A 23,684-nucleotide genomic window follows, 5' to 3' on the forward strand; every position below is an offset into this window, starting at 1 on the left:
TGTCTCAATCCATAGTGCTATGTTTTATGGTTATAGTTTGGCAGCTATGATAATCCAGTTGTACTGGTGAGGCTATATCATTCATAAAGGTATTTATTTCTCTATGAGGCTACATATGGCAGCATCAGTGATCCAGTCCCTTTGGCGGCAGTACCATGCCAGGAGGAAAACTGACTGCGCCAAAACAGAGAATCGTCAGTTTGTAGAAGCTTTGAGACAGAAGCATGAAGCTGCCACACTAATCCAGGTTGGTTTACAGTATTCTCTTTACTTATTTTGCAAATTTAGTAAGAAAAAAGTCTTACTAGTTTTATGTACTTGTCATCTTCTCTCTATTTTTGCTTATGGTTTTATTAAGTTTCATAATTAAACATTTTTTGTTTTATTTAATCAGCATAAGCTTGATGTTTTTAAGAGAGAGACGCCTTTACAAAAAGTTTTATAGAAGCCTAAAAATATTTTCCCTTTTTTGACCAAGTATTTCCCTGAATTAGTTTTGCTTGATTTAATTCTAATGTTATGTTGAAGACGTATTGTGCCCATGTTCTTACTGGGGTATGTCTATGCTATTAAACTGACAGACACTGCGTAACTGGTATATCATGTCTGATATCTATATAACTAACTACTCTTCCCATCTCTTCTACCTATCCATCTCTTTCCTTCTCTCCCCATCTCCCCAAAACAGGATTACCTCATCCATACTGCCATTGGGAAGAGATCATGGCCTAGGCTGTCCTGTGGTAGATACTGAGCTAACAGTTAAATGGAATAGATTACTATGTGCAAGAATTGTAGTCCATGCCTTGGCTCTGTTTAGTTTGCTAACCAGATACAGTATTTACCTGCCAAGTTGCCAGGTTTCATGGTTTTTTCTACATTTTTAAGCAAATGGACACTGTATTGATTTCAGATCAAGTTAACTTAAAAACATTCAGTACTGTAAGTCTTCTATAAAAATGTGAAGAGCGCCAAAGTAATTTAGGAGCCTAAGTTCCATTTTCAGACTGAAAATCCAAGTAATTCATTAGTATCTATTCAACAAATGGGCAGTAGCAAAACGTTTAGTAAATGTGTGTAGTAAGAAAAAGGACAAGTACAGAGTCACATTACAGCAGTCAGTTATCTGGGATGTTAAGCTAAAATTTGTTTCTGGAGTATAGTGTGTAGCTAGTATATTAACAGTTGATCTCAATAAACTTATTTAATCAATTTTTTAACTTACTTATATATTTGACCTCTACTGTGTATTGAAGTGATGAGTTTCACAACTTTATATAGTGATTAAAATGTGCTTCCTGTCGTTTGTTTCAGACCTGATAATTTCCAAAGTTTGTACAAAAATAGTCTTTCACTATTTCTGTGCATTTTATGGATTTTTAGATCTCTCATATCCATCCTTATATTCACTCTTTTGTAAATAAAAGTTTAGTCCATTTAGTCTTTTTTCACATTACTCTCTACTTCTTTTTATCTCTCTCTGAACCTTTACCTCATTCTATTATAATCTTTTTTTAAAGAAGTGACTAGAACTGAATTCCATAGGCAGATATATCACAAATTTTTACAGTAAGACAGTTTTCATCTTATTTCTGAAAAACTACTAACAGAATTTTTCTTTTTGATCATGACTGAACACTGATCTGGTGCTTTCACAGATCTGTGTTAACAGCTGCCTTACAGTTTATCATTCTGCATATACCATTAGGATTACTTTTCTCCTTTGCATTTGTAAATACTAATCCTATTTGTTGAATGAAATATATTTCTCATTTGATCACTCAGTAATATCAGGATATTTCATCTGGATGGTTATGAACATCTGTAGGAAAATAATGAAATTATGAGAAAGCATTTCTAATATATTTAATCATTTTTATAATAATCAGAAATTGTGTATGTAAAACCAGTGACATTTTCAATAATTTATGCAGCTAGACAATTATTTCCTAAAAATTAGTAAGCTAAACGTTAAGCCAAAATATGAGATTCCCTTCCTATTTTAGTGCCTTCATTGCAAAGCCATTTAGTGTGGACAATACTACACCTTTCAGGACAGTGGAAATTTTTTTGCATGGTGTTTTAAATGCTATGGGCATCTTGAACTCTGATGTCAAACACTGATTTGGGGGACAATTGCTGTCCTGAATTTAGTTTTCGTAATTCCATCTATGTAATTTTGATCTCTGAAGTGTTTTCCTGGATCTGATTCTACAGCTTGGCATGTGTTGCTAACACCCTTGCTCATTTTCTAGCACTTAATTCCTAAAGTGCTCCTTTTTCTTAGATATGATTATGCCCACTGGTAATATTTTTTTAAAATAAAGATCTTAGACAGTTAAGGAAGAGTAATTGACCTGGGTCAATTGCATGAGATGTCTCCAAGAATTGCTACTTGTAAGCTATAAGACATTTAGTACAAGTGTATTTTTATTCTCAGTAATTTGAAAGTTGACACTCAGCTTTTTCTTACGTAGCCTTTCCTTTCAGTTTATAATAGTCCCTGAAGGAATTGTCAAATAATTAATTAGTTGACCCAGGTTTGTAGTTGAGGGAGTTGCAGGATTCCTTTCTGCTTACTTGTGGAGAGCCTCTTGAGTACTCTAAGCTTTAGACATATGCTGGCATTTAATTTGTCTTGTAGTTTTAAATGTCACATAAAGTTCAAAAAACAGATCATTGAGCTATTAAACCAAGGCCCAAGATGTTTTATCTTCCTAATGGGATAACATAGAGAATCTGGATTTGGGTTTGATCTATGGCTTTGTATAACATGCTTTAAATTTTTTGTTTAGGCATTTTGGAAGGGTTTTCTTTTGCGAAAGAAACTGGCCAGTGCTCTTGCAGCTGTTAAAAGTGATGAAGTGGAGGATGACTATGAAGAAATAAATGTGGACGATTTCATATTTTCTGAAGTAAGCACAATCATTAACATAAAAACTACATGTAAAAAATAAATATTATTCTTCTTAAGCAATCATGTAGGTGTTGGAAAAAAAAGAAATTGAAAGGACTACCAGGGCTAGAATTAACATGTTGGATGTCCAGGAATAAAGAAGCGTTTGGTACATATAGCTCATTTAAATCCATTTGTCATGGATCAGTTACCTCCTGCTCTTTGAGATGCTCTGGTAGTTACTGTGCTATTAATGTCATACCCACTGTAGAATCCCATGTATTTCTACAGTTAAAGGACAATCAAATGAGAATAAGGAAACAGCTACTTTTCTTCTAAAATGTTTAGCTTTTTAGTATTTTAGTAACAGATTATAATGTCAACAATATTTGAGTATTTTGTTCATTTTCATGATACAATGAGAACAATAATGAAGCTGAAAATATAGCTGAGATTCAGTGTTACAGTATTCCAGTAAAAAACCCACACCCCCAAAACCAAAGGTGTAGAAGGCTTATTAGCTCTTCTTTTGTTTTATAGGTAAAGTGCTAAAAAGATCACAAGTCTGAATACTGTAGTAAATTATGAAGAGAAGTATAGTTAAATCAGGAAAAAAACACGCTTAGAAGGTCTGTGATGCACAAAATCCAGAAAATATTACTAGTAATTTTTACAAGTTACATAGAGTTAATAATGTCCTTTCATTTTCAAACTATTGAAATTGGCTTAGAAGTTTCCATACTAAGAAATAAAAGCAGGCTCCAAAGGAATTTGAGGAATAACAGCACATTCAAAACTGAATTTAGCGATAATTAGGTAAAAAATAAAAATGTCTACAGGATCAACATTGTCATTTGGTAAGCGAGGAAAAGAATCTTTAAAACAATTTTATGTTTTATAGCCTCAAAAGACACAGTCTACATGGGGAGTTCTAGACTCGGTATGTGTAATAAGGCAGCTGTTGATGACTTACCTGTATATTTGTCTGGAGCACTGCTTTCTCTTAATTGTTCACATTCATTGGCTTCTTTTTTTTTTTCTAAAGGTTTCAGGTAAAGCAAAGAAAACTGATAGCAATGTGGCCATTTGAGACCTGAGAGGATGTGACTGAGGCTTTTTTTCATGAACTCTTCTCTCTGAATGTGCTTATTCAGCTGCTGCATCTTTGCAAGAGCCATTTGTCAATATTCCACTGTAATTTTGCAAAGGAGACAGATGGGATAGCCCTGCTACTGGCAGGATTAGATTCTATTTATGATCACATATTTGTATGGCTCACAGATAGTTATGAAACCAAATATGTTGTTAGCTGGAGCACTGCAGTTTACAGTTGATCAGTCTTCGGTCATCTGAGTACCAGCCTTCTTTTGCCACCTCCCTCTCCTTAGAAAATAGTTGGGCTTTGTGTGAAATTATTACCAATGACTTGATGAGTTGGAGTAATTTTATTTTTTTCTTCTCCTTTCAGCAGCTATTTTAAGATACATTTTCAGAATTACTGTCTTATTGTAAGAGCATGCAAAATGTTTGAGGCAGGAGTCCCAGGGATCATTTGGTAGACAGGAAATGTGTATGTGTAAACACAGAGATCTGGCTTAAATTTTAGGATTTTTTTCATTTTAATTTGAAATATATATACAAAAAAGAACAGTCTCATTAGTTGATGTTCTCTGATCCCTGGCTTCTTTCTAAAATAATAAAAAGCAGAAAGTTGAAGGATTTATTTCTTCACACAGGAAGGAAGTATCTGTTCATATATTAAAGAAGGAAAATATCCTGTTTTGAATTATTCAGCCAGTAGGCCAGAGTCTTATATACTGTAATTCAATTGAGCCGTCCTTGTTTCACTCTGTTCGGCCCAAATAATCCTGTGATTTTTTTAATTATTTTTTTTTAATTGCTAAACTGAAAACTGCATGGGCCGTTTTGTCCCACCTGTCTGTCAGCAAGGCAATTGCGTTTGGGCAGGTGCTCCTGAGGCCAGGGAGAAAAAGGAGGAGTGGGGAAGGCAGGAAAAAAAGGCCAGCTCATTTCAGAGAGGCTTGCACTGCATCACCCTCTGGTGTTGTCACACATTTCTTCCTTTTTTTTCAAATTGTTTTTGAGTTTCTTAGGGAAGAAATGGGTTTAGGGAGCAATTCTCAGAGAAAGCATTTAGGCTCTGATCATGACAGGAGAACCATGAGCTGACATTTTAATTTGCACAGCAGGCTCAAAGGCTGAACTGGGGACTGATGTCAAATAAGTTACACAAGCCCTTAGCTTCTTGTAATGAAAAGTATAAGAACATCTATTTTCCACAGAGCAGTGTACGTGATAAATTTACAATGTATATGCCCATGAAGGATATACTTTGTTCAGTGAGCAAGCATTTCAGTGTTCAAGATTGATGGCTGTAACTAGAATTATACCCTGCAATATTTGTCATATTTTTTCCTTTTTTTCTTTCTTTTTTTTTTTTTTTGTTTGTTTTGTTTCCAGCATATATCTTGGCTGTGCAGAAGAGTTTGGTTGTGAGAAATGTGTGGTTTAACTGTAATGGGCCTGTACTCTGCTCTGCCTAGCCCAGACTATCCATCCTCAGTACTAGGTTGCCTGGTTCCATGTGTCTTTAGCCGTTTCATTCTCTGCAGCTGGACGATACCAAATCACATGGACTTTCTACTTCTGCAGAAACAAGCAGCAGAAGCTTGGAACAGTCTATACTTCCTATTCCCTCCTTTCTGGCCTCAGTGTTTTATAGCAAAATGCTGAAGCAGAGCCAAATAATGACACATGATATCAGTGGCTATCTGTCGGGCCTCAAACAAGTGTGAAGGGAGGAGTACATATTGCTGGGCTAAGAGATCCCATATGCTAGGGTGTGAAGGAAGAGAAAAATATCTGGACACCATTTTGTACTACGGATTTCACTGTTGGACAGGGTGACTGAAATGAGAGAGAAGGGCAGAAAACCCTTTCCTTATTGCAAACCAATACAAATGTACTAAATCTTGGGCAAAAGTTTTTGGAATAGTCCACTATTTTGTGGTGTAGTCACTGTGGTTTTTATACCAGTATTATGTAGATTTCAGTCATAATGATTATATTGAGTATTATCTAGCATTCCACAAAGTCACTGGTGTGCAAGCACCTATTTAAACCAATTGCAAATATCACAATGCAATAAGTCATTAGGTACCAGTCTTCATTAAATGACTATTTAATATCTTCATTATGAACTCAGTGTACCCAGTGCTCTGGGGAAGATGAGGCTGCGAAACAGCATGGGGAAAACTAGTCTTTGCCAAAGATCTTCTGTTTACTTCATTTATTCACATTGAGCAGTGGTATATTTTTTAGTACAAGTTTGGCACCATATCATGTGAAAAATGGATTGCATGTGATTGAGCTGGAGGAAGGGCTCACAATCTTGCTCGCAATAGCATGAATAGTAATCATTTCACCTGAGCAATTACTGATATCTTCTTGTATTCATATCAGCTCCCGTACATTGCCAGAGACATTCAGAGGCAATTGATGGCAGTAGCGTTTTGTGTCTGTTGTGCAATGTCAAACAGGCTATACCAGATGAGATGAAAGATCTGGCCAACAGATGTCTTGGAAAGTATGAGCCCGGTATTTAGTGATATTTTCATGTCTTTCATGTGGACTTTGGAGAATTCCAGCCTATATGCTCCAGAAGGCTGTTCTTAAGGCAACCTTTCATCAGCAGTCCATCCATGTAGCAAATGATCTACAAGGCAGAGCTCACTTTACCTCTGGTGGACAAAATCTGGTAACACATTTGCTTGACACAGCTCTTAATTTCTGTACCATGCAACCATCAGCATTGCTGTTTTCTTGATGAGAATATGATGTGAGCCAAATGCAAAATAGCTGAACTTGCCAGTGTGTGAGAAAGCTGAACCAATTGAATATGATCAGTTTTAAGACAACTCTTTACTCATCACAGTGGCCATCGAATAAATTATTGTTTTCCTACACTGAGTCAGCATATGGACATATATCTTATTCTCATCAAGATGAGTACCAATATTATGGTTACATGGAACAGAAAGTAAGTGCTGTATTTTTCAAAACTTCATTTTTTGAATTTAGTTTAAATCAGGGCTATCTAGTCATACTTCTTCAAAAAGAAAGTAACTTTGCAAGTTGCAACCAAGCCAAAAAGAAATCCATCACTGCTTGCTTCATCAAAGGGAATAAATCTGTTGCCCTGAGTCAAAGTGGTGTTCTGCTTCTGAGCTTGATTATGTAGAATTTTAAAATCCCAGTCTTTTTGACAGCTTTTGAAATTATGGACCAGGAGTTTCCTTCACATTTTTTTACATATTCACACAGGCATGTGGCCATTCCTATTTTTTTGCTTGCCTTCCATGGCAGCTAGGTAGCAGTTTTCTTTTTCTTTTTTTTTTGGGGGGGGGGGGGGGGGGGCGGGACACGACACACAATAAAAACTACCTTATACGTGCTAACTCTTGAAAAGTAAACAGCAATTAGAACAATTTCTTTACATCTCCCATCTTTAGTATTCTTATCATATGTCCAAACTAGACACATAAAATGTGTTTTGTTTTCTTTTCAGATAATCCTTCATAATGTGGTTTGTCTCAGGCTGTGAGTTTATGATTATGGGCTTGTGACAGTGATAGCTATTTTCTGGCTAGTGCCAGGAAATAAGTATAGCCTATGGATTAGAAGGTTCCCATAACATTTCTTGTATCTTGACGCTCTCATGCATGTCTAGCTCTTGTAATTGCTCATAAATGTCAGATCAGAATCCAGCCTTTCCTTATTGTCTACTGCAAAGAATATGATGCTTTTTTCATCATATTTCTTATAAAGTTACAGTGCTGTAGAAAACCAAAAAAGTGTATGATGAAAATTTAATTAGATCTATCCTATTCTTTTAAAAGGGAGGGGAAAAACTCTCCTAAATAACATATTGGAAGATCAATCTTTTCAATGAGTGTGTATCAACAACCTCTTGATCTGATCCTGCTTCTTCAGCTGCTACGTTAACGAATCACATGCCATTCTCAGTCATGGCATCATCAGATATGTAAAACCTCTTTTCTACCTCTTTCAGCAATGATGCTTATCTCAAGTGCTGAATTGTTTTCTAGTTATCTGGTAGATATCCTGGCCTTGGAAGTAGGTTGTTGCAGTCAGTATCTGATAAAATAACCACAAACACAGCTATTAGGAGTTGTGGCCATCACTACCACTGCAGCTTCACAGCTTATGCAAAATGTGCTCTGATTGCTTTCTGGCCTTCTACCGTGAGATCTCAGTTCTTAATGCCACCTGAAATTCTTTTAAACAGAAACTATCTTCTTGGCTTGTCTCTATCTTGGTTAAATAGCCAGATTCAAACAAATACTTTCCAAAAGAAAGCCCACTAATGATGCATAACACTAAAGATATTATTTGGTACCTGTATTTAGCCAAATGGTATAGTATTATTCTAAATTGTATTTAGCTCGTATGACATATCATAGTGATGTCATTAATTATACTTCCTAGTCTTATTTCTCTAAAGACCAAGTCAAACATTGGAACTGAATAAACAGGCCAAGCAATGGAAAAATGTATAAAAGTGAAAAAAGTCTTACTTCTGTGGAGTTTTAGACTGATTATTGTAGCCTCAAAGGAAAATAGTTCTAAGCCAAATGCCTCATTGTAAATGGAAGTAATAACAGAGCCATCGGTTCTTCTCAGGAAGTACATTTGCATCTACAGTCTCTTGAAAGCTGAGCTAAGGATCCCGAATCATTTAATATATCTTCCTTAAGTTCTTTAATTTTTGTGTAATGTTAAAGTGACATTTTAGTGTAGGTATAGATTGTGTTTAAAGGATCTAGTTAAATGTCTGATATTCAGCATGTCCACATACCTTGATTTCCATTGAAAAAGATTTTTTAGTAATGCCTATTTACAGATTTCAGGAGCAATCCTGACTTCTCTGTGCTCTTTGAGAAGAGGCCACCGATGCAGCCAATATTGTAATTGAGTTAAATAGCAGTACTTCTGGAGGAGGAAAGTGAGATGTCACCTTCCTTTCTCCTCCACAGTGAAATCCATACATGTCTCATTGCCTGGAGCCTGAAGTCCTTTTAGTTTAGAACATAGATATTATCCAACCACAGCACAGCTTAACTCACCTGAACATATACAAGTCCCAGGGAACAGATGGGATGCATCCAAGGGGGTTGAACAAGCTGCCTGATGTAATTTTGAGGTCATTCTCTATCATCTTTGAAAGGTCATGACAGCTGGGGGACATTTCTGGTGACTGGAAAAGGGCAGACATCACACTCATCTTCAAGAAAGGCAAGAAGATCCAGGGAACTAGAGACCAATCAATGTTGTCTCAGTTCCTGGGAAGGTTGTGGAGCAAATCTTCCCAGAAGCCATTTCTAAACCCATGAAAAAGGTGATTGGGAACAGCCAGCATGGGTTTACCAAGAGCTGATCAACTTCATTGCTTTCTATCACAAGGTGACTGGCACTATGAATAAGGGGAGGGCAGTGCATATTGCATGCCTTTATTTTAGCAAGGCCATTGGCAGTCTCCCACAGTCTTATTCTCAAAATTTGTTGAGGTATGGGCTGGACAAGTAAACTGTAAGATGAGTGGCAAACGGACTGGACTGCCAGGCTCAAATAGTTCTCTGGTGCAAAATCCAGCTTGTGGACAGTAGTTAATGGAGCCCATCATGGATGGTAGGGGGACCAAAATTGTTAATATTTTAATTTACAACCTGCATGATGGAACAGAATGCAATCTCAGCAAGTGTGCGGATGATACCAAATTGGGGCAGCGGTCAGTATGCTGGAGGACCAGGGTGTTCTGTAGAGCAGCCTGCACTGGCTAGATAAACAGGCTGACCAGAGCCTCATGTTCAACAAGAGCAAGTGCAAAGTCCTGTATGTGGGCTAGAGTCATCCCTTGCAGCACTGTTGGCTAGGGGCTGACTGTCTAGGAAGCAGCACCACAGAAAAGGATTGATGGTCCTAATGGACTTTCTTCACCATGCAATTCTTGAGTTTCTAACAGTGGAAACAGAAGGGAAAAAATAGCACTTATACCCTATAACACAATTTTAATTTAGCTAAAAGCTATTTAACTTTGTCTAGTTTGTCCTTGAATGGAGTGGGCTAAAGAATCTTAAATGCTACTGTTAAAACCATCTCCTGGTACTCAGTCTAGTCATTTTGTTTGTATGGAAATTTCAAAACTTTATTTTTACACGGAAACAGCAGTAGCTATTTATCATTTCACAATTCTGAGTTTACAATAGGAAAACATCGCAAAGAATCGGTTCCTGAAACTCTTGAAGTTCCCAGAAAGTAGCAATGCAGGTCCCAAAAGATTTAAGGTGTTGAGACTTATAAATCAACAAATTTAAACTTGCAGATTCATTTGTGCATAATTTGTTTCAAATAGAAAGGTTAGTGCTAGGGACATATAAGGAGGACAGTATAAGTGAAGCTGAGAGATGATTAAGACGTATCTTCTTTAGAATTAAGCATTTTTAGTGTAATTAGAGATTTGTTATCATCAGTGTCAAATAATATATGCTTCCAAACGTAATCCTTCTTTGCTCTTATTTCTGAAATAGGGACTTTTAAACAAAAAGGAAAAGTTGTCTTGAAGTTGAATCAAATTTCTTGCGTGTCATGAACTTTGAAACATATGAAAGGTTAGATGACTATAAACTTGTGACTAGTCTATTTTTTATTACCCTCTGCTTCTGCCTGACTTCCCTTCCTTGAACAAAACTGCAAGCTGAAGTACAGCTTTCTTTTCTGTTGTGTTTTTAGTATTCATTCCCCAAACTTGATAGAACATTTTGGGTTATCTTCCTTTGAAATTGTGTGTTCTTTGAATGTACAGTATTAAAGGGGTGGGGATGAGGTGTCCCTTGGCTGTTCTGTTTGTTGGGTTTTTTAATTCATTGCCCCTTGAAAGTTTTGTTTGTTTGTTTTCACAGAGCTAGAAGAACTTTGAAAAAGGCTTATAGGGCCATACCAGCTAAAGTTCGTGTAGTGTGGCAGAGTCAGAGAGGGGAAGACTTGAAGATTCTTGTCATTTTAATGGGGAAAGACTGCATCTGGGGTCTTAGAGCAATTTTGAGGGGTGGCCTGAAGGTGCCAGGAGCCTGATGTTTATTGAGGTGGGTGGTGGTATACTCTCAAAAGATTTCGAAGCATGCATTTCTGATGCTTACTTAAACCATGTCTAACCTCTGAAGCTGAGGTTACCATTTACCCATCTGTATTTTTTATTCCTGTATTCAAAAAAAAAGATGTAGCACCCAGAGCTTCCTTTGAACGCTGTCAAGCTTAAGGCAAAAATGCATTTCTAGAAAACTTGGGGGCATTATAGGTCATGAATGACTGACATGAACTACAATAAGATTCAGACTTTTGGACAGTTAATTATGTGTGTATATATTCAACCTTTTTTGTGAATGAAAACTTTTAGGGTCTCTGAAATTTTCATTATTCATTTACTTTTGTATATTCCACAATAAATTATTTCCATAATTTTAGTAATGCGTATTTAGAGAAATCACATAGGTATATACATTAAATACATATAAATATGAGTATTAAAATTTGAGAGAACAGTTAGTTTTCTGAGCGTATTAAACAGTTTGGAAAAATGACATTTGGAGAAGACATTCCCCAATAAAATTTTCCTGAATATTTTTCTTAACAGAATTTTGTGATTTTTCCAGTAATTATCAATATATCCTTCTTATAAATGGACAACTACACAACTATGTTTGTCCTGTAATTTTCCTACAAGAGTGTACTCTAATAATTAACCAGTTTTTCTAAGTCTATAAAATCTCTTGGGGTCAATTAATCGTTGCGATGTTTCTCTGGAATCCATACGACACTCACTACTTTTTTTGGCTTGAAATATTGTTTGATTTTAGCAGTTGTAAGAATGCAGCCATGCCCAGCTTTCTTTCCTAATTCTCTTGTCTTATAAAGGCAGGGTTGAAAAAGAAGCATTGCCAAAGGTTAAAATAACCTTTATTAGGGTGCTAACCTATTTATCTTCACCACATAAAATATGTAAAAAAGCATTAAAGACAATCCCAGAGAAAAAGACTATTTTTCCTACTGCTTGCAGTTCAGAGATCTATTTTCTATAAAATGTATATCCCTAAACTGTCTAATTAAAAAGAAGTCTATATACAGTTTTTTATAAAATTGTTCAAATCAACACATTTGCATATAGTTTTAAAATGGCAGAACTTAGACTGAATTTTTGTGGTATTAGAAATGGAATAATAATGCAACTAATAGATGATTCAGTTGAGGATTTTCATATTTGGTACTATCTTACTTTTGGAAGTTTTTTAGAAAGTCTGGGTCTAAATTGATATTCAACTTCCTAGCATTAAACTACGCTTTATGCAAAAACTTGTTTCTCAGAAAAGCTAGTCCATAGAGTAATCTGATTCCTAAAAAGACTAGATGAAAGAAAAGGCTAAATACAGAACAATATTCAGATCTTTAATTTCAAAGGAAGTTTTCAGTCACAGTCTATCAACAATATATAAATGAGCACAGAAAAGTGATCTGGTCCTTTTGTATCAACTATAAGAGCTAAAAATTTGTGATTTTTTAAGAAGTTTGTCAAAACTTACTTATGCTTTTGGAGAAGAAATTTCTAGCAAATAATACTTAGGCCTTGGCAGAAATGAAGTTTAGTTTAAAAAGAAATGAAAGATGTTGTCCTGGAGTAGCATGATGCTTGAATGAAATACCCCACAGAGTGAAATATGTTTGCCAGGAACCAAGAGAGAAAGTTACAGCTTTCTGCCAGATGAAAGGCAGTACGGTACGGCTGGCTGCAGTATGCCCTTTTCTATTGTGAGTATCCACAGGGTTAATCTTCAGCATATGATCCTTCTGCCTGACCACTCCTTCTCCCAGTCTGAGCAATTCTTTAACCTACAGGATGTCTAATACTAGGAAAAGTAGTTCTTCATGTGGCATGTATTGCCCCAGAAGAGATTTTGTCAGCTTATTTGAAATAGTCATAGAATGCTGTTGAACGTTCTGCCTTGGATTAAAGTACTGTCTTTCACTTGTCTTTTTGTTTTAACTTTTTGTTTTATTTTCTTGGAGTGAACTAGACTTTAACTGCACTATTCAAATATACTCATTAAAACCTAGGAAAGTAGAAATCAAAGACATCACTGACCTGAAGAACTTTATTTAAACTTGTATTCTATAGAGAAAACTAGTGGAAAAATTCATTCTGATTTATTTATTTATTTACTCTTATTACATATTATTCTTATTCAAAACGAATTTGAATGTAGAGAGAGCAGATACTTTGTAAAATCTGGTTGAAAAAGGGCCATTCTGACTGAGAATGATAGTAACAGCCTGCCTCACTGAGGGGAGCAGAAGTCCAGAAAAACAGGTTAGACAAAACCAGGCAGGTGAAGGAGAATCTTTTTTTAAAAGCAAAGAATTCCACACGCTATTTCTGTGAAATTGTAATGTGGAATTTATTTTTTTTTTTTTTAATAAAAGATGCTTTTTTTCCCTCCCATTCCTCCTATTCTGTTGTAATGCTCAGGAGCCAGTCATGGCTCTGAGTGTAGAGTGAGTTTTGGATATTGATTTTCTTCCGCTCATTTATATTCTGTTGGGTAATTTTCCTATTTTTATCTTAAGATACCATATAAATAAAAGCACTACATAAATAGCAGTAAAACAATTTTTCTGGCTAAACCATTGCTGTCCTGTAAACAGTGAATGAGTCAATGAAGAAGTGAAAGAAGAAAGGAAAGACGTATAAAGAGTTAGTTCTCCCTAATTTTCAAAAATAGTTTCACAGTTTTGTCAGATGGTGATTCACCTTATGATTCTGATGTCCACCATTTTTGGAAACCTGGGGTAGCTTGAGCTCCCATGGCAGCCAACATTTTGGCCTTTTGGAGTTAATGTACACCACTTCAGCAGTTATATGCTCTGAGCGATGTAAATGATCTGCATTCTTTCTGGTTTGACATAGAGGTGACCTTGCAAACACACTGACTAGATGGTTATATTTGTCGTAAGAAGTTAGATTACTGTTTTAAGTTGAGGAATCTTTTCCTAGATGTTAGCAGAAGGTCCTGAAAACACCAATTTCCAAGGTCTGAAAGAATATACCAAGGGAAGGATTGTCCTCAACGTGTCCAGCTTCTTTCATTCTTTCCATAAGCATCTGCTACTGAGCTCTTCTGGAAGCAGAGTACTGATGTGGATAGATATTTGGTCTGACCCAGAACAGAGTTGTTACATATAAAATGCTGGCCTTCCTTTTCAGCATGTATTGTTAATGCCTTCTTACATCCTCTGCTTCTAACCATAGTACAGTTTGGGGGATTGGTTTGGGGTTTATTATACTTTTTTGATCCTCCTTGATCTAAGAGAGATGAAAGGCATTATGTGATAGTATTATTCACAGTTTGGACAGTTTTACGTGTAGAAGTTCTTCATAGCTGAGTGTAGGTTTGACACTGTATCCTGTGAGCTATTTTTTGTTCATGGTTCAAATACGACATTATAAAAGATGTAGCTCCAGAATGTAATCTAGAGCATGTAAAAGATGCTTAGAATTAGACTGTCTGAATAATGCTTGCACTAAAACTCTGCTTTTCAGTAGCTCATTCAGTCCCCATCAAAGTTAGTAGAACCATTCTCACTGACTTTTGTGATTGTAGGATTGGATTCTGTTTCTGAGACCACAGAACTTTAAAGTTTGATGGTAAATAGTCGTTACATTTTGCAAAAGAAGGGATAGAGTAAATATTGGAAAAAATGAAGGAATAACAAAATGAAAATGTTATATACAATAAGCCATGAAAAAAAATCCCTAAGCGTCCAGAGTTCATTGATGAGCTACAAAATCAAAGGGGAGAAAAAACCTGTAGGATTAGATTCTCAAAGGGTAAAAAATGCATTGTGAATCTGCGTAAAAAGTTCTTGATCCTAATGGATAAATGGAAATAGCTAATACTATGGAAGTTTTATTATTAAAATTCAGAAAGAAAATCCCAAAACCAAATATATTCACATCTTGTTGAAGAACGATATCAGGGATAATTATACCATGTTTAATAGTGAATTTGGTGGTCTGTATTCTTTCTAGCCTTGAAAGTATCTTGTTTGTGTTCTGAGCAGGAGCTAAATGAAAACAAACATGAAGTCTAGCAAAAAAAACCCCAAACAAACAAACAAAAGAAGCCCTTGAAAAATTTGCCAAGTATTAAAATTGTGTTTCAAACAGTAAGTTAAAGTGAATTTATTTCTGTGAGGTTTTAACAAACAATTAGAAAGGTCTATGTATTTTTTGTGTGCCTGTGAAAACTGAAACTTTTTTAAGGTAATCAATACAGTCTTTGATTTGAAACAAACACTGGAAATGAAGTATGGAGGATACAGAAACATAAAAGATATCTTCAGATGAACTACTGTGTGTTAAACCGTTTGTGATTTACACATATGTGCAAAGCTATGTTATATACTTCAGTATTTATTAAATCAATTCCTTAATTTGGCTTTAGAAATAAACATAAATATTGTATGCCTATAACTATTTATGTAGACCATACAATCAAACATTATCATTTTATTTGCTTCATAATTCATCTCAGGTTGTTTTTTTTTTCTCTTAGTGGACAATGTCAGTAGAAATGGATCTAGTTTTTAGCCCTAGCTATTGGTAAATCTGTAATAAACTTTGCATTAGCTATAATTTAGGACTGTGTTTATGGGAAAGACATGGAGAGAAGTTTCTTGAACTTAGTGCTGTCAGAATCTCTAGGGATAAACATAGTGGAAGAGCATATATTTGAAAATCAATTATGTGTTTATTTTTGTTGGCCAAAGAAAACAAGAGTGTGGTGTATCGTTATAATATGCTGCACATTCATAGGAGTGCTAAATGTGCTTAATGATAAATCAGTTACCTTTTTTTTTTTTGTCTTGCATATTTATACCTTTGAATCATGCTTTTATATTTTCATTGACACTTCTTTTCAACACTTAGAAGACTGAAAGACATTTTATAGGCTATGAAAGAAATAAAAACACTGTGGAGAATATTAAATTAATAAATGGCAAACACCGGGCTAAGAAAATATTTGTGAGAAAAGTTTTAACCTAAATATTAAGAGCAAAGAACTTTAATTGGGTTATGGTGCAACTATAAAGCAAAAGGATTCAATCATTGTTTTGCTTAAGTGATTCTTGGTCCAAAAAATTGGCTACAGCTTTGGAGTGTTAGTTTTCATTTGTCATGATTTTATTGATTTCTGTCACAAACAATTTCATCAGAGAGGTAAAAATTCAAGTAGCTAGGATGCAAGCTTGCCCTGAAATCTGACAGTAGAGCTTGGATCATATTCACTGCTAATGTAAGATATTTAAGTACCCAGGTAATTAATGGACACATCATTGTACACACTAATTAAGTTGATTGGCATTTAAATTGTGCAAGTGGAAATCTACCTCTCTCCCTGCTGTATTGACTTTTTTTGCAAATAGAGAAGAAAAAAAATACTTCTGAAATTTGTCATTTTCCTATACCTTTATATACCAGCGAAGTTGAAGACACAACTTTTGCAGACATTGAGTTTACCTGTGACTGGATTGCACGCCCACACTTAGAAAATAAGTGAAAAACTCTCATCTGAAAAGCTAGAAATATGCTTTGCATATTGCAGTTGAAGAGTAAATTCAGTGAGGACAAGGAGGAATAATACCTAATTTCGCTGACAGTGTTTCGTCAGATTTTCTCCCTTTTTCATAGTTATTCATTTTGACAATTCTGCCCATGGACCCCAGGCAATTACAAAACTTGAATACATCATAGCTTTGTCTCTGCTGAGATATGAACTTGTTTTCTGTGTCCAAATTGTACCAATTTCACATCTTTAAATGATTGTCTTTGGGATTTGATTTACTACAATCTGCTTCTGGAATAGATTTTACGTGTGACTTTTTTTTTTTTTAATGAAAATCGTTTGAATCAACCACTCAGTGATTATCAGCATAAGAGTCATCACTGAGGAGAGATAGGTTAGTGGGTTGTAGGTAAATGTAACGGTTAAAGAATGTGATACATTATGTTTGTTGCATGCCTCTACAGTTTATTTACATAGATTTCTTAACATACATAACCACCTGAGAGGAGGTGTGGTAAAAAGGATAAAGTATATTTATCATGAATTGAAATGGTAAGAAGGGGAAGAGTGGTAAAGAGACATGATCTGTTAATAATGAGGGCATAGGATTTATCCGGATTTTTTAATCTGGATTTATTAAATAAAAGAATGAAAAACAAAACATACTGTAATCAATGAATGGGGAATTCCAGAAACAAGGAATCAAAGATGTAAGAATGCATCCCTTCTAAGACATGAAAATAAAGTCAAAATTTATTGAAAATTTATTTTAAAAAGCTAGGTCAGAATGGAAGAAGAATGCTGGTTCACAGTTCCCTTATAAATAAGAAGAGTGATCTTAGAGTGACCAAATCATGCAACCAGTACAGAAGTAACCTTTTCAAAATAGCTGGAATATGATCCTTTTGTCTCTCAGAATTTCAAAGGCCTTGGAAAACCTTCTTGTTCACCAGTCTAAGGCTGTGCGAAGTCCTGTTTACACAAATGACACAGTAAGGTATCCAAAGTTAGGATAATTTCTCAGGGTCAGAAATCAGTGCAATCTGAAATAGTCTATGAATGGGAGAAAGGTAGTCCAGTTTTATAAATGAGACATTTTCAAAAGAATGAACCCCAGGCTGCTGAAGTAAGAACAGCCTGAATGACTGAGCCCTGTGTAAGTGAAGCCGAATTCTTCAGAGGTATTTACTTACTGTGTGGGAGAAATTTACTTCTCTCATTTATCAGAATATATTGAAAGAACATGTGGTCAAAAAAATCAACAACATATAAGAAAAATAAGTCATAAGTTTGAAACAAAATCTAAATTTTGCTTTTATGAAAGAAAACTGAATTCTGCCTTAAAGTGCTAGAGACCATTTAATGCCCAATTCTGTCATCCCTCTTCATTCCAAGCTATTATTTTGTTTGCAAATTATTCCATTACATCAAAAATAAAATTAATTGAAGGAATAAGTACGTATAGCGTTTACTTTTTTAACCCCAGATTTCAATGAAAACTATTCACCAATTCAGTTCAACTCAACAAAAGCAAGTTTGACAGAATCGGGCACCTACATCTGGATATAAAATACTCAATTACTCAAAAACAGCAAACAAAGCTGTTCATGTTCTTTAGGCTTTTGAGTATCTTAGGTCTGTATTTTTTCAGAGTTTGGCAGTCTTTTTTAATAACTTGGGTTTACTAACAATGCTGGGATAAAATTACAAGAATTTGAGAAGGAGGGGATGCATCTTATTTAAAAAACAAAACAAAAGAAAACCAAAAATAGAAAAAAACCACAACCCACAAATACTGTTAATCTGATTTGTTTAAAATAAAACAGTACAACACAGCATCTCCAAAGGTGTTTTAAGTGCAATTGCTCTGCAGGTGGCAGTTCTGATATATGACTTGAAAACACTTGAAACAGTATGTAAGACAATTTAAAAGAGACTTTGCAAAAGTTATCAAAACTAAACTGATTTTATCAGTGCACTATTTGACTTTACTCATTCATGCAGGCTGCATTAGAGAAGGAATGGCTAACTCTAGATTCCACCCGTTTCCCTTCAAAAACACTCCTGCTCTCAAACCAGCTGCACTGGCCAAAGGTAACATGTCACAGAAACTTCTTACTCTTCAGTCTTTATTCATTCCTTAAGGATATGCTGTTCTGGGGTGATTAATATGACAATCTATTGACTTGAAAAACACAATTACTTTTAGAAGTCTCAGACTTCCTCCTCATCTCCAGATGCAATTTTTCTTTTAGCTTTTCTTTCATTTGCTTAGTTTTTTCTTTATTTTGGATTTATTTCAACACTTTACTTCACAGTAGCAGAAAAAAAGATGATGTGCTTCATCTGTACATTTGGCAACGGATTAAAAATTGCTAGTTGACACACTACTTTAAAAATACTAAGATCTGCATTATATGACAACAGCTGAATGTTTTCAGAACAGTTAAAGGTCATTGAACTGTAATGTCTGCTAGTTATTTGATAAACTTTGAAGCTGTAGCTTTTTGTTTTGGTAGGGTTTTCTCTTCTTGTTACAAGCGTAGTATTACTAATGTTTTATTTCCTACAATTAAAAGAAAGAAGTCTTATAAATGTATAATTCATTATATTTGGGGATGTTAAGTGTAACTAAAGTCACCTTTTTGCCCCATTTAGTTAGTTGAAGGTAAGGTCTGTAATTGGCACATCACCATTAAGAGTCCTTTCTGTTAAAGTAAAAGACTCTGTAAACCCTGGTGCAGGTTACCCTGCACATTTTAAACTCGAACTTGCAGGAATCATCAACTGCATTTTTTTTCTTTGTCTTACTTAAAAGTATTCTAGGCCTTCAGATTCCAGTGAACGTTCAAATAGTTTGCCATTGTCACCACTAGAAGTTTGGCAATGTGTTAACAGACCACATTCATACTTAGCAGAAAATATCCACTTTCATAGCAGGTAAGTTAAATAATATATTTTTTCATTATATTTAGTTCATTTGGATTTGACAGAAATGAAAAGGAGGAGAACTTGAGGCTGTTTTCTGATGCTTTTGCTATGTTTGGTTAGTGTGGTATTACTGGAGTTAAAAGGCATTTACTTGCTAAAACTGACTATATTAAATTCAGTTGTTATTTTTCATTGACTACCAGAATTAAGAATATAAGAATATATATGTGTATTTTTATTTTTCTAGGTTTGACTATAAATCATAAAACTTATATTTTTTCACATATAACATAGAAGTTGAAATAGAGATTTGTAAGACTAGATAAAGATTAAAAGGGATTTCTTACACAGCTGCATTCTTTTGGAGAGAAAGGACTGAAATATGCTTCAAGTAATTGAAATGTAAACATTTCAAATTGATGGCAGACTTTTATTACTCTCCAAGATAAAGCCTGCCTGGAGTATTAAAATAGATTTTTTTGTATTATTTCTGAGCTTCAAAAGTGCCTTTAAAAGGCACAAACAACTTGGACAATAACAAAGGCTGCAAAATAATCACCCAAGACCCTTCCTTATTTACCTACCTTTCACTACCACTCTTATACTTTATTTTCAGGTCAGGGAAGGAAACAATGTCACAGCTCTCTGACTGGCAGGAAAAAAAGAAATCTTCATTCATGTCTGAAAAAGAAGAGAAAATTTTAGAAGAATGGTATGTTAAGCTATTTTGCTTACATAGTGACTTCCAGAAATAGCTACAGTATAGTTGGCTATTGTTGTTTGCTTTTTTTAACTTCCACCTTTCAAGAATCTCTGTTTTCTACCAAAGTAAAAATTATTGTAATTACTTTTATAAGTGTCTGGGAGACCAGCTTAATAAGTTGCAATAATGTAATGTTAAGATAAGCATTGCAGCTACCTGTAATTCAGAAAGTTTCATACCAGGCATAAGAAGTGCTATACACTTGTATTCTTTTTGAAAAGTGCATTACACAATAATATGCAGCTGGTTTAAGATAATACATATGAAATGTTTAGTAAGTTATTCTCTTCCTCTAGGGGTTTTAAGGATATTTCTACTGCACAACTAATGCTGAAGAGGGCCCATAAAATGAGGCCTAGAAAATATAGGAATAAAAATTTAGGTAAGTCAACAGTTAAAAAATGGTAATATTGATGTAATTTTTCTATTCTTAAATCTCAAAATAGTGTCTCTCTTTTAAAAAGTTTGCTTGCACAACATTAAAGATTAATTTGAATAAAGGTGAAGTGTGATTCAGTAAAAACAACTCAGTTCAAATCAATTTGTTCCAGTGATAAAATACTCAGATTTTAAAAAGCATTCTACTGGATTTTGAAGTTGAATATTTGACAGCTATGCTAAACATAAATTTTGTTTCTTTTTGTTCATGTATCTCTTTTCTAGATGTGGAATTTATATTTCTGCATTTTGTGCTTCTTGTATTTTCCTCTTGGGGGAATCTCAGGTTAAAATTATTGATTTATGCAAGAACTATTTATGAAAATGACAGTTTGATACATATGAAATGAAATTGTGTTTTTTGTATTAAATATTCACTGTGAAAATAGATCATGCTTATCCAGCTTCTCTGTAATTGTCCTCTGGTTCTTCTCAGATACTTCTAATGGCAATGAACCTTTCTTAGAATCATTACCTGTTAGCATGATATGCTAATACAAACATATGTTAATAAAAATATTAATAAAATACTGCTAGTATAAGAAACATTCAAATATGTAAGAGCTTGGTTGACAATAGGACCTAACTCTAAGTGGCCCTTGGAAAGTGAACCTTTATTTACATTTAAATTTTTAAAATTGTATCACAAGCTACAGTTAATTTTCTTCTTTTGTGTAACCTTGCAAATCTCTTCTGTATTAAGTGTTAAAAATATTGAAAGACATTTTGCTCTTGGAAGGCAAAAAATTCAGCCTACAGATAAAGTTAAGTGTTTCTCTATATAATCTCTTCTACTTTAAATATCATGCCTAAGACTAAATATGACAAAAAAAGATCTCTAGTTAAAAAAAAAAGGGGGGGGCGGGGGGAGAAAGAGGTATGTAATCAGCAAACCATGCTTTATTGTTTTGGAAAGGAGAAAAAATGGATAAGAGGTTAAAGTTGTTATATTTAAATCTTGATAGCTTCCCATGATGCTCTATCATGTTACCTAAAAAAAAAAAAGTAGAAAATATCTGGTGTGCAGCTGAGTTTTTTACATGTGTTCCATTTGGTGGCCTCTGTATCATTTTGTAATGAATAGAGCTTATTAGGTTATATCATCTTTTCTCCATATGCTCACTAGTTTATGTTAGTAGTAATTAATCCAGTCATAAATGTCTGATTGAGCATATCAAATTTGCTGTCCTATTTTTGTTGTAGTCCTAATGGATTTTTTTGATATGTTTATATTCACTTTGTTCACATTATTCAATATGGTATATGCGTGTTGAGCTTTTTAATGTATCACTTGGAATATTCTCAAAGTGTATTACTAGTTTTAAAAAAATTAACAAAACTTTTGCACAATGTTTTTATAGGTTCAAATTTTCTCTTCTTGACACTACCTCATATAGGAATTTTTTGTCTTTCTGACTATTACATCAAGCACAAAAATAACCTATATATATAATTTTCCTGTATAGAGTTCTCTGACAGTCATTAAAATCACCATCTTTTTTTTCAGATAAGCAGAAAGTGTAATTTCCAGAGCCAAGGAATATGACTGAAAATATTGCACACTCAATCCCTTTTCAGTACAAAGGTTATCAAGCCAACTATTCTTTCTCACACAGCACGCTGACAAAGTCAGTCCTTCCTTGGTCAATAAGGACCAAATAGACATTATCAATTAAGACAAGTATTTTTATCTTAAACTGATGCTAAAACTCAGCTGTTGCACTAAAATTGATCCTGATGGAATATTCCCCATGTGAGAAGAATCTCCATGTATATAATTATGTTTTACATCAGCTACCCCCTCTGAAGCGGTGAGAGTCTTGTTTAGGGTCTGGTTGAACAGAGGGACTTTACGGCATTTAAATTAGAGTAGATATACCTTATCCTGAGGCTAGCCAGCTCCAGATCAGGAAACTGTAACCAGATCCATTAAGCTGCCAGTATCTTTCTTGGATCTCTGTGTGGTACAGCTCATGCTAGTACACTTACAGCAATTCCAGTATAACTAGAGAGAGAAAGTTCACAATCTTAGGCCATTGCTGTGAGTTTAACCCTACTGAAGCAGGAATTCCATAAGAGACTTTATGCTTTCTAATATTTAAAAGCAGATCAAAATTTATCTGAGTAAGTAGACATCAACATTGTCTTTTAATTTTTCCATAGAAATTAACATCCGATCTCCTTCACCTCCTCTGAAATGAGCTGCATATGAAATGTAGGATTTTTTTTTAGTATTATTATTATTTCTGTTTCTTTTGAATTTCCAGGTCCTCAGTGTTACAATTGCAACTGTTTCCTTTTTTAGCTTTCTGGTTTAACATAGCTGAAGGTATGCTAACTACAATAAAATAATTTTATTAGTGATAAAGATTCCTACCCACTAGAAAATAAATAGCCAGCATCCACTTAAAAGTGTGAATTATAAGATGTAAAAAAGCAATTTTCCATGTTATATCCATTTACTATTACATGTCTTACTTAAAAGCAAAACTTTAATTTCTGACAAAAAGCAAAGCAACAACATCTAAAGGTTCCAGATACATATAAATTATAAGCTATTAACAAATAAACTGAAAGCTTTTATGCTAAGACTTCAGCATCATCCCAAACATCTTTTATGTGCCATTGATCATTCCATGGTAATGATCTTATTAGTGGCAGGTAATGCTAAGGTACTGATGGATTTTGTAGGAACAAATGGCCTGTCAGAGATATGCTGTCTGATTCCATATGCTATCAAACTGCTTTGCCTTAGGCCTGAGATTCACAAATGCAAAGTGTTAAATCAGCTTCCGTTCAGAGAGTTTTCCAATTGCTCTTTAATATAGTCAAGACGTCTGCTGGATTGGAACTTGGATTGGACAATCATGAACAGCTTCGATTCTTAACATCCTCAGGTGTGGGAATTTTTTCCTTTTTATTTTCCATCTAAAGCATTTGT

At 34.6% G+C, this 23,684-nt stretch overlaps 1 protein-coding gene across 1 annotated transcript in view; it reads left to right on the top strand.

The window, feature by feature from the left end:
* LRRIQ1 (leucine-rich repeats and IQ motif containing 1) overlaps nucleotides 1-23,684 on the top strand; it is a 112,797-nt gene that overhangs the window by 39,833 nt on the left and 49,280 nt on the right. The window contains exons 17-22 of the mRNA XM_010561838.1: nucleotides 109-247; nucleotides 2,796-2,915; nucleotides 18,616-18,705; nucleotides 19,430-19,551; nucleotides 20,159-20,254; nucleotides 20,602-20,687. Of these exons, the coding sequence (XP_010560140.1) occupies nucleotides 109-247; nucleotides 2,796-2,915; nucleotides 18,616-18,705; nucleotides 19,430-19,551; nucleotides 20,159-20,254; nucleotides 20,602-20,687 (653 nt within the window). The remainder of the gene's footprint in view (nucleotides 1-108; nucleotides 248-2,795; nucleotides 2,916-18,615; nucleotides 18,706-19,429; nucleotides 19,552-20,158; nucleotides 20,255-20,601; nucleotides 20,688-23,684) is intronic.

Source organism: Haliaeetus leucocephalus, unplaced genomic scaffold (assembly GCF_000737465.1).
Source record: "Haliaeetus leucocephalus isolate CR32 unplaced genomic scaffold, Haliaeetus_leucocephalus-4.0 Scaffold151, whole genome shotgun sequence".
Lineage (NCBI taxonomy): Eukaryota > Metazoa > Chordata > Aves > Accipitriformes > Accipitridae > Haliaeetus > Haliaeetus leucocephalus.